The 12,332-nt window shown below is 36.1% G+C and overlaps 1 protein-coding gene across 1 annotated transcript; it reads left to right on the top strand.

Annotated features, from left to right (window-relative positions):
• Positions 1–4,417: 4,417 nt before the first annotated feature.
• Positions 4,418–5,634, top strand: LOC142846833 (olfactory receptor 7G2-like). The gene is made up of 2 exons (XM_075967621.1): positions 4,418–4,425; positions 4,683–5,634. The coding sequence occupies exons 1-2, from the start codon at positions 4,418–4,420 to the stop codon at positions 5,632–5,634; spliced, it is 960 nt and encodes a 319-aa protein (XP_075823736.1).
• The last annotated feature ends 6,698 nt before the right edge of the window (positions 5,635–12,332 follow it).

The raw sequence follows: 12,332 nt of genomic DNA, 5'->3' as shown, positions 1-12,332 counted from the left end.
AGTACACAAAGGATAAAGAAGCTGAGAGGGAAATCAGAGAAACATCACCTTTCACAAGAGCCAGAAATAGCATAAAGTATATTGAGGTAACACTAACTAAGGAAGTAAAAGACCTATTTAATAAGAATTTTAAGCCTTTGAAGAAGGAAATTGAAGAAAATACCAGAAATTGGAAGAATCTCCCATGCTCTTGGATTGGTAGGATCAATATAGTAAAAATGGCAATTCTACCAAAAGCAATCTATAGATTCAATGCAATTCCCATCAAAATTCCAACACAATTCTTCACAGATTTTGAGAGAACAATAATCAACTTTATATGAAAAAACAAAAAACCCAGGATAGCCAAAACAATCCTATACAATAAAGAAACTTCCAGATGTATTACCATCCCTGCCATCAAGCTCTATTACAGAGCAACAGTAATGAAAACAGCTTGGTATTGGCATAAAAACAAAGATATTAACCAATGGAATCAAATTGATATTAGTTCACATACCTATGAATACCTGATTTTTGACAAAAAAGCTAAAATTATACAATGGATAAAAGAAAGCATCTTTTTTCTTGGTGCTGGAATAACTGTATGTCAACCTATAGAAGAATGAAAATAGATCCATATCTATAATCATGCACAAAACTCAAGTTGAAATGGATTAAATAGATTATAAATCTGACCACAGTGGACTTGATAGAGGAGAAAGTGGGAAGTAACACTCAATGCATGGGCAGAGAAGACCTCTTCCTAAGTATAACTCCAGTAGCACAGATAATAAGAGCAACAATGAATAAATGGGACCTCCTGAAACTAAGGAGCTTCTATAAAACAAAGGACACAGTCAATAAGACAAAAAGGCAACCTACTGAATGGGAGAAGATCTTCATCAACCTCACATCAGACAAAGGACTGATCTCCAAAATATATAAATAACTCAAAAAATTAAATATTAAAATTCTAAATAACCCAATTAAAAAACAGGTTACTGAACTAAACAGAGAATTCTCAATGATATGGTCAAAAGATAATTAAGGACATATTCAACTTCCTTAGGTATCAGGGAAATGCAAATCAAAACAACTTTGAGATACCATCTTACACCTGTCAGAATGGTTAAAATCAAAAGCACTAATAATAGCATACGCTGGAGAGGATGTGGAATAAGGGAAACACTCATACGTTGCTGGTGGGCATACAAACTTGTTCAACCACTTTGGAAATCAGTGAGATGGTTTCTCAGAAAATTGTGAGTCAATGTACCTCGGGATCCATCAATATTACTCTTGTGAATATACCCAAAAGATGCTCAGTCATACTAAAAAAGCATTCATTCAACTATGTTCATAGCACCATTATTTGTAATATCCAGAACCAAGAAAAAACCTAGATGCCCTTCAATGAAAGAATGGATAAAGAAAGTGTAGCAATCTACATATTACAGTACTACTCAGAGGTTAAAAAAAAAGAAAAAATTGAAAACTTTTATTTTGCATGCAAATGGATGGAATTAGAAAACACTGTCATGAGTGAGGTAACCCAGACCACAAAATATGAGTATGGTATGTTATCATTCATTAGTGGATACTATCCATAAACAAATGACATTGAGCATATCGTTCAAGATACTACAGAAGCCAAGTAATCTGGTGAACTCAAAGAAAAACATATATAGGCCCACCTGGAAACTGGAAGAAGGCAAGATTGCCTGACAAATATGGGAGCATGGTGGCAGGTTGTTGAAGGAAGGGGGGAGAAGAAGACGAAGGGAGAAGGGGAGGATTGGGTAGAGCTTGAGGGAAGGGATATTTGAGATGGAGGAAGGACAGATATGAGAGCAAGGAAAGAGATATCTTGATGAGAGAGCCATTTTGGGATTAGCAAGAAATCTGGCTCTAGAAAAATTTCCAGAAATCCATAAGAATGAACCCAGCTAAGACCCTAAGCAATAGAGAAGGGGGTGCCTGAACTAGCCTTGACCTGTAGTCAGACTGATGATTATCTTAAATATCACCTTACAACCTTCATCGAACAACAGATGGAAACAGAGGCAGAGACCCACATGGGAGCACTGGACTGAGCTCCCAAGGTCCAGTTGAAGAGTTGAAGGAGGGAGAGTATGGGCAAGGAAGTCAAGACCATGAAGGGTTCACCCACTGAGACAATGTGCCTGAGCTAATGGAAGCTCACCAACTCCAACTGGACTGGGAATGAACAAGCATGGGATCAAACTAAGCCCTCTGAATGTGGTTGACAGTTGGGGCAGACTGAGGGGCCAACGATAATGTCACTGGGATTTGTCTCTACTGCATGTACTGGCATTTGGGGATCATATTCTCTTTGGATGTGTTCCTTGTTCAATCTGTATGTAGTGGGGAGGGCATTGGACTTTCCACAGAACAGGGTGCCTTGTCCTCTCTTAAGATTGGAGGGGAAGGGGGGGGTGTGGAGGGAATGGGAGGGGAGTGGGAGGAGGGGAGGAAGTTGGGATTTGGATTGGTATATTCTTAAGTATTAAAATAAAATAATAATAATAAAAATCAGACATAAGCAATACATTAAAATATATATTCAAATATGAAATTCAAATAGATCTCATAACTAAATATATTGATATAGTTAAAATAAAATAGGGTATTTGAATTTACAAAAATTCTAGTGTGCTCTGTTTGCCAGGTGTATGAAATGGTGGTGATCAGAAAATATAATGAAAGGTAAATAAGGCAATTATGGCCTCATGGGTCAGGATACCAGGCACTCAGAATTTCTCCTATCTACAAAGCTGGTCTTTAAGGACCTACACTCTTGGGATCTTACGGAAATTATTATTTACTGTCTAATAAGAAGCTTTGGCTTTTAAACTGTCAGGGATCTTGAGACTATAGGTGTCAGCCACTGAAATCTCCAGTTAAAAATTCTGGAAGTTAAAAGTTATGTCAGAAAAGAATTGTCTCACCTTGCTCTATGGATTGTCTTTCTTCCAGGAGCTTCTGATTCTGCCCTGTGTGAGCAAGGGCTGTGCGCTGTTTTCTTTCCTATTGTGTGGGATGCTGAAGATCATTCTTCATGAAGCCATCCAAGTAATGCAGAGTGCTGTATTTAATGATTTTTACATGGGAGCAGGCCTTATATACCAGATCTATATAAGGGAGTCAGATAGGAAACTGTATGTGAAAGGCTTTGAGAGGCAGGTCTACTGTGAGACCTGTGTGACAATTTTGTTTAATCATTGTCATTTTTTTCTGTGACAAATATTCAGCTATCTCTCATTCTACTAGATATATATTACCTGACTTCAGAGGATCCAGGCCATGTTCTGCCAAAAGAGAAATATGTTACTTCTCAAATACGATAGCTGCCTTAAAGAATTTTTATGGGTAAATTATTCATAATCTTTTTCCAACATTTCTGAAATTTTGACTATGATTATCAACAGAATCAGCCAAGTGTATTCCAGAATAGTTTATCATTTACATATAGATGGGATGTTCTTTGTGTATATACATGTGGTCTTTCCTATTTCTGTCACTGTGGCAATTATCCTTGTAAGATCATATTTTATGTTGTATTGGAACATGAACTCTTGGCCAGATTTTTCATAATTGTCTTTGCCCTTGTGTGATCATAGTCTGAAGGACTAAGGATAAAACATGTACCAAATAAAATATGGGATAAACATGACTCTTTCCCAAACAATTAAAATCATCTTACACTGGGTTGCCATGTACTTGTGAGGACATGTGAGGAACCTGTGAAGAAAATGGAAAACGTAGAAAGACTTGATTGTCATTTTTACAGTGCCAATTTTGACTCTAGCTGTGAAAAATATTTTAAACAAGAATCACAGAGAGGTCCTATGCATGGAACATGGTCAAAAGCATTTAGAACATAGGTGGGATAATATCAAAATCAGTATAAAAGCTGGAAAAGAAAGTGCAAGCATGTATAATCCTAGTATAGAAAATAGGAAACAGGAAAAAGATGCATGAAATGCTCCTGGTCCAGATAGCCTGTGGTGCTGTATCATAAAAACAGAAGAGAATTTATCTCAAGCAATTAGAAGCAAAATCGTACACCTGAGACTTTCCTCTGATTTGAAAAAAATGCATGATTTTAATACCATGCATGTGAAATTCCTCCCATGTGCTCAGAAGTTTTAACACTTGCTTTCCTGCTACTGGCAGTGTTTAGGAAAAGTGTGAAACTTTTAGGTGGTAAATGAAGTTGGTCTGTATGGTGGACATTAAAAATGTATAGCCAAGACCCAATTTCATCTGTAGCCCAACTAGTGAATAAACTGGGCTTACAAACCATGGACGCACAGCCCTGGTTAAACTGAGTCATCAAACAAAAACAAGACATGAACAAGGAACAAGAACAGAATGGAAAGAGGGTGAGTGAGTGACAGGGTGGAAGGGAGGTATGGTGAGGTAAGAGTAACCAGAACACATTATATAGATGAATAAAATTGTCAAAGATCAAATTTAATCAATAAAATAAGAAATATAAAAATATTATTAAGAAATCTGTTAAAATATTAACTATTCATTTTCATCAACAACTGACATTCAGGAAGAGAATAGTGATTGACACAATTTTAATTTTTATTCAGGTGCACTGTGACACTGTTTTTCTTCATTAATAATAAATTAATTGAATTTCAATTTTGCCCCATTTCTCCTCAAAGATTGGCAAGCAACACGGAGTCCAAAAACCTAACATTTGTGTTACAATTCCTTCTTCTGGGATTTACAGATGACCCAGAACTCCAGTCGCTCATCTTCAGTCTCTTCTTGTTCATATACTTGATCACCATCCTGGGAAACCTGCTCATAATTCTAGTTATAAGCTTCGAGTCCCACCTCCATACACCCATGTACTTCTTCCTCTCTAACTTGTCCTTTAATGACATCTGTTGCAGCACAGTCACAGTCATCAAGATGCTGGTGAACATCCAAGCAAATGATCAGAGCATCACCTACACAGCCTGCCTCACACAGCTCTTCTTTGCACTTGTTTTTGCATACTTTGAGAATTTTCTCCTTGTGGTGATGGCCTATGACCGCTACATAGCTATTTGTTACCCCTTGAGGTATAATATTATTATGAAACCTAGCTTATGTGTTCTGCTCTCACTGATTTCTCTGTTCATTAGTATTATTGGTGCCTTGATGCACACTTTGATGGTGCAGAGGCTGTCCTTCTGCACAAACCTGGAAATCCCCCACTTCTTCTGTGAACTTGTTCAGGTCATCAAGCTGTCCTGTTCTGACACCCTCATTGATCACATCATGCTCTTTGTTGCAACTTGTGTACTTGGTGGTGTTCCTCTTTGTGGAATCATTTATTCTTATTATCACATTGTGTCTACAGTCTTGAGAATAGCATCACTGGAGGGAAAGTGCAAAGCCTTTTCTACCTGTGGGACTCACTTGACAGTGGTTTCCTTATTTTATGGGGCTGGTTCTATTTTATCTATCAGCTCTGCACTGAGTGCCTTACCAAGAAAATCTGCAGTGGCTTCAGTGATGTATTCTGTGTTTCCTCAAATGATAAACCCCTTTATCTACAGTTTAAGGAACAAAGACATGAAAGTTGCCATTAGAAATCTTTTAACTTCGATCATTTCACTTGCATAATGTATCCTTTGTTTAGGGTTTGTGTGTATAGAATTAGTAGAAATGACTAGATTTCTGATAAAGTACATATCTTAAACTGCTGTTACTATACTTTACTGAATAATACTTCGACAAATTGATCATATGTTTTAGTATAAATCTGGATTTCCTTTGTGTCAACATTTGTAAAATTTAGAACAAGGTATTACCTCTTTAACAACATTTTCATTCTTCAGATTTTTTGAGCATAATGCAAAAGAAAAAAAATCCCAAAGTAGGCACATTTATTCTTGTGTAATCTCAGAAAATGTAAAAATATAGAAATATTAATGTAGAAATTGTTTTCAGAACAGTTTCCTACCATATATAAAATGGTACCTGAACCAGTAACTCGCTCAGTATGCAAACCCACTTTCCTCCAAGTCTAGAACCTCATTTGTATCCCTGAAAAATCACATTGTGTAAGGAAGGAACTGACTCCTGCAAGTTATTCTCTAAGATCCACGTGCACATTATGATTGTGCATTTACCAAACACATATGTTGCATGCATTCATACATGTACACAAAAATAAATAAAAATATATAGTAATTTTTAGATATTTTATTGATTTTGGCTGTTCTGAATCATATAAAATGAAATTTCAAAGGAGTTCTCATTTTCATTTTCCGGATGACTAAGAATGTAGAACATTTTTAAAGATATCTCAGTCATTTCCATTTCATCTTTTGAGAATTCTCTGCTTGGTCCTCCACATCATTTTTAAAACGGTTGCTTCTTTTTTGATGACCAGTTTTTAGTACTTCTTTATATGTTTTGTACACTAAACCTCTATTAGATGTATAATTGTTAATGATCAAACCACCATAATCTTTCCCTAGTTTCCCTTTGTATTTTCATAATAACATATTATATTTCCTTCCTAGAAGATCATCTCCCACACTCCAGCAACTTCTTAGGTACCTAACTTTTGTGGTTATTCTGATTGTATCATTCCTAATGAAAGTTTAAAGCTAATATCTACATAAAGAAAAATGTTCCATGTTTTTGGGGGTATTAGATTAAATCACTGGGAAATTTTTTCTAACTCTATCATTTACATATATTTTTCATAATTTAATTTTTCTTAACATATGAATTATATATACACAATGTTTTTATTATCCATTCAATAATTTTTGGGCATCTAGGTTGTTTCCAATTCCTAGTTATTGCAAATAGACCAGCAATGAACATGATGAGCAGCTATCTCTGTATTAGAATTTCAAGTCCTTTGGGAATATGCCCAAGAAGCTATAACTTGATCTTGAGATATATTGATTCCTAGCTTCCAGAGAAAACTCTTCTCTGATTTTCACAATGGCTGCACCAATTTTCACTCCCACTAGCAATGATTTCATGTTCCCTATTTCATTGCATCCTCACTAACATGTTTTATTGATCTTGGCTATTCTAACTGGAAAATGTGAAATCTCAAAGTAGTTTTAACTTCCATTTCCCAGGTGGCTAAGGTGGCTAAAGATGTTGGAGATTTCTTTCTAAAATTTCAGTCATACATTATTCATCTTCTAAAATCCCTCTGCTCAGTTCTCAACTCACTTTTTAACTGGATTACATCTTTTCTTGAAAATCAGTTTATTTCTTTATATATTATACATAATGGCCCTTTATGGGGTGGTAAGTGTTAAAGATCTTTTCTCACCTAATAGTGTGCTACTTTATTTAAATTATGCTGCAATTTTCTGTACAGAGTTTTTAGGATTCATGAGGAAACACTAATTGTTTGTTGCACTATACATCCTTTCTATAAGTTTCCTGTTTAGAAAAGCCCTTCCTTGTGCCAATGAAGTAAAAACTGTTCTGTACTTTCTCTTCTGTAAAATTCATTGCATATAATTATGGTAAAAACTATGCTCCTTTTGCACTGATGTTTTTACAAGGTAATACATATGAATCTATTCTCATTCATCTACATGCAGTGATCTGGTTTGAAGAGCATTGTTTGTTGAAGATATTATCTTTTTCTCAAGTATGTATATTTTACTTTCCTATCAAAAATCAGTTGTTTATAGATGTGTGGAATTGTCTTAGTGTTTAATTATATTTCATTAATCAACTTACCTGTTTTCATGCCAATACCATACTGATTTTATTAACACAGCTCTGTAATATAACTTGAAATTGTGTAGAGTGATGTCTTCAAACTTTTCTGGGTTTTGTGTGTCTGTGTATGTGCATGTCTCCATAAAATTGAATTTTTTTCAGCTTGTGTAAACTTCTTTTGAAATTTTGAAATGGATTCCATGTATTCTTCAGATTGATTTCAGTAGGATGTTAATTTAATATTAATCTTATGAATCTATGATCATGAAAGATTTTTTCAACTTCTTGTAGCTTTTTATTTCATCAGTGTCTTAATATTTTTTATTGTGACAATCTTTCTTTTGCTATGTTAACAGTTATTGCAAGATATTAGAGGGGAATTTGTAAAAGTTGCTATTTTCCTTGTTTCTTTCTTCATCTGTTTGCAACTAGTATCTAAGAAGGCTACTGAATTTTTTGTTATAACTTCTTAAGAAAAGAAAACAAACTATCTTTTTTTCATTTTACATAATAATCCCAGTTCCCATTCCCTCCCCTCTTCCCATTTCCTCTAACTACACTCCCACCCAAAACTCCATCCACTCCTCAGAGAGGGTAAGGCACATTGCTTTAGGGAAAGTACAAGGCCCTCCCTACTATCTAGGCTGAGCAAGGTATCCTTCCAAAGAGAATAGCTTCCTAAAATGCCAGTGGAAGAGTAGAGATAAATCATGCTGCATTTCCAGTGGCCCTGCAGTCTGCCCAGCCATACAACTGTCACCCATATTCTGAGGGACTAGTTTGGACTTATGTTAGTTAATTCCTTCTTTGACTGGCTGGAGTTGGTGAGATCCAATTAGCTCAGGTAAATTTTTTCAGTGGGTGAACCCATCATATTCTTGACTTCAATGCTCATATTCTCAATCCTCCCACTCTTCAACTGGACTTTGGGAACTCAGCTCAAGGCTCTGCTGTAGGTCTCTCTCTCTGTTTCCAACAGTTGCTAGATGAAGTTTCTTTGATGACATTTAAGAGGGAAAACATGAGCAAGGAAGTCAAGACTGCAAGTGGTGCTCCCACCCACTGAGACAGTGGGGCTGATCTAATGGAAGCTCACCTGAACATGGCGGACAAGGAGGACTGACTGAGAAGCCAAGGACAATGGAACTGGGTTTTGATCCTGCTGCATGTACTGGCTTTGTGGGAGCCTAGTCTGTTTGGATGCTCACCTTCCTAGACCTGGATGGAGCTGGGAGGACCTTGGACTTCCCACAGGGCAGGGAACCCTGACTGCTCTTTGAACTGGAGAGGGGGGAGGAGGGGGAGAGAGGGGGACAGAAATGAGAGGAGGGGAGGAAGTAGAAATTTTTAATTAAAAATAAATTTTTAAACATATTCACCAATAGACTACAAGGCAAATTCAGGCACCCTCTCCTCTATTGCTTAGGGTCTTAGCTGAGGTCATCCTTGTGGGATTTTGGGAATTTCTCTAGTGCCAGATTTCTTGCTAGCCCCATATCTCTTCCCTTGTTCTAATCTCTATTCTTCTTCCATCTCAAATATCCCTTTCCCTCAAGATCTCCTCCCCTCTCTTATTCAACACTTCACTACCCTTTTTACCCTTTCTACTTCCCCCAGCCCCATGCTCCCAATTTTGTCAGGCGATCTTGACTATTTCCCCTTTCCAGGTAGAACTATGTAGGTTTTTCTTAGTGTTTACCTTGTTACTTATCTTCTCTAGGATCATGAACTATAGGGTCAATATCCTTTCTTTTACAGCCAGTATTCTAGTATGACTGAGTACATATCATGTTCATCTTTCTGGATCAGAGTTAACTCACTCAGAATTGTTTCTTCTAGTTCCATCCACTTGCATGCAAATTTCATGTTAACATGTGTTTTTACCACTGAATAGTACTTCATTATGTAAATATGCCACATTTTCTTTAACCATTCTTTGGTTGAGGGGCATCTAGGTTATTTTCAGGTCCTGGCTATTATGAATGATGCTGCTATGAACACAGTTGAACAAATGACTTTGTAGTATGATAGAGAAACTTTGAGGTATATACCCAAGAGCGGTATTGCTAGGTCCTGAGGTAGGTTGATTCCAAATTTTCTGAGAAACTGCCTTAGTAATTTCTATAGTCTCTGTTTGCATTCCCAATAGCATTGAATGAATGTTCCACTTACTCCACATCCTCTGCAACATAAGCTATCATTTGTGTTTTAGATCTTAGCCATTCTGACATGTGTAAGATGGTATCTTAGAGTTGTTTTGATTTGCATTTCCCTGATGGTTAAGGATGTTGAACATTTCCTTTTAGCCATTTGTGATTCTTTTGTTGATAATTCTCTGTTTAGTTCTGTACTCCATTGTTTGATTCAGTTATTTGAAATGTTGATGTCTTATTTCTTCAGTTCTTTATATATTTTAGAGATAAGTCCTCTGTCTCATGTGGTGAAGATCTTTTCCCATTCGGTGGGCTGTATTTTTGTTGTATTGACTACGTCCTTTGCTTTAGAGAAGTGTCTCTGTTTCAGGAGGTCCCATTTATTTATTGTTTCTCTCAGGGTCTGTGATACTGGTATTATATTTAGGAAGTGGTCTTCTGTGCCCATGAATTGAAAACTACTTCCCATTTTCTCTTCTATAACATTCAGTGTGGTCAGATTTATATTGAGGTCTTTAATCCATTTGGACTTGCATTTTGTGCATGGTGATATGGATCTATTTGCATTCCTCTAAAGATTGACATTCAGTTATGACAGCACCATTTGTTGAAGATTGAAGAAAGATGATTAAAAGAAATCCTACACCAGCTCAGACCCAAGAATAATAGACCGTCATTTATTTAGAGGTAGACTCACAAATCAGAATCCTCTGTTGGAACAGAGAACAGAAACTGAATCCCGCAGCTGGAAAACAGAGCAGACACATGCTTTACATTGGCATAAATAGTATAAGAGGCCATGCCCCAGTAAGCAGGTAACTTGAAGGCTACTGGCTATAGGATTTTCCTACAGCACCTCCCACTTTTGTTTAAATAAGAGAGTTTTAAGCCTAATACAAAATTATATACGATAAGAACAACTATATTCAATTATTATCCTATTCTAATGAGTTTAAGTCTTGTACAATAAATAACTTGGCCAAGCCATGAGAGGAAAATAACTAGTCTTCAAACTCATTGAAGATCCCAGAAGGAAAATAATATTACTTGAGTAAGAAGGAAGTGCAATCAAGCAACTTTGAAAATGTGCAACAAATGACAGAGACAACTGCCTACCTGGGAAATCACCCAAAGTCTCACTTGCAATGTTGAAGGCTAAAAGTAACTTACAGAACATTTTCAGAGGCAGGAAAATTTTCAAAACCATCTACCCTGTCTTGCCAAGATTTGACAATCCAGCTTATTTCCAGGTACCAAGAGCCTTATCAATGGTTGAGGCATGAGAAGTTCCTTGCCCAAAGGCAAGTTTTGTCAAGTGGAGTATTTTCGGTGGTCAACATTCTCTTGGGAATAGATTGGTGCTACCAGGATCAATCATGTCTCCCTTCAGCAGAATGCTAAGTTATTTAAATGATATTCTACAGATCTTTGAAGTGGTTGAAGATTACCTATCTATGCAAAATACAATCTCTATGTATTTAAAGAACGTTATTAGTCTAACTATAAGTATGACAAACATAGTTGACTATTAATTTATAGTTCTTAATACCTATATTACTTAAAGACTAAGACTTCATATTAAAATATTATACAATAAACAACTATGCAACAAATGAGGACAATGACCTCAAAGTGTAAACAATGCATAATATCTTGATCAGAGGTAGAAATGTACATTGCAATATGATGAACATATGCTAGATGTATCAATATACAAAAATGTTTTAAACAAAGATAGAAGCATGCATGCCTACAATAGGAAAAAATAATTTTGCCTAGGTATACAAATGTGGTGGATGAAAATAGGAATATATTCAATATAATTTAAGTTTGTATCAATATACAAGAATCTATACCAATGTAAATTGCCTATAAATAATATCTCACAAGTATTCACTCTCTTACTCATTATTAGTATTAGTGTAAATAAGCTCACACTAATCTATTATCCCATCCAATTTTTGCTCTTTTTTTCAAAGATATCCCTGAGCTTACAAAAATTCTCCCCCAACCCCCAACCCTATATCAATTATAATTAACCCCTAAATGATATCCCTAACCTTAAGGACAGACTTTGCTGGGAGAGGGAATCTTGTCTTCTAGAAATACTTCCAGCTGTCACAGGGGCAATGTTCTTTCTATGAAAGTAAAATGATGGTTAAGTTCCAAGATTACTGTCCAGTATAATTGCAAATAGTATCTGAGTATTTGATAGGGTTTTTCTGAGGCTCTTATTTGTAGTTCTGGCCAGAACACTGTAAAAAAAAGTGCACTATTTTAGCTAATCACGTTGGATCCATCTTGAGAAGCTCGTATCCAAAACAGGTCTTATAGTAGTGCTATCAGCACCATGACTTCATATCAACCAAGTGAAGTTTTTGTTGTGGGGCTCCATTTTCTTCCTGGAAACTTCAAGATTACTGCAGTAAGATTCATTGTTCATTTTGGAAAACTTAAACATTA

The sequence above is a fragment of the Microtus pennsylvanicus genome, chromosome 3 (genome assembly GCF_037038515.1).
Source record: "Microtus pennsylvanicus isolate mMicPen1 chromosome 3, mMicPen1.hap1, whole genome shotgun sequence".
NCBI classification, from domain to species: domain Eukaryota; kingdom Metazoa; phylum Chordata; class Mammalia; order Rodentia; family Cricetidae; genus Microtus; species Microtus pennsylvanicus.
Note: the sequence above shows the minus strand (reverse complement) of the source record. Positions and strands in the feature narration are given on the sequence as shown.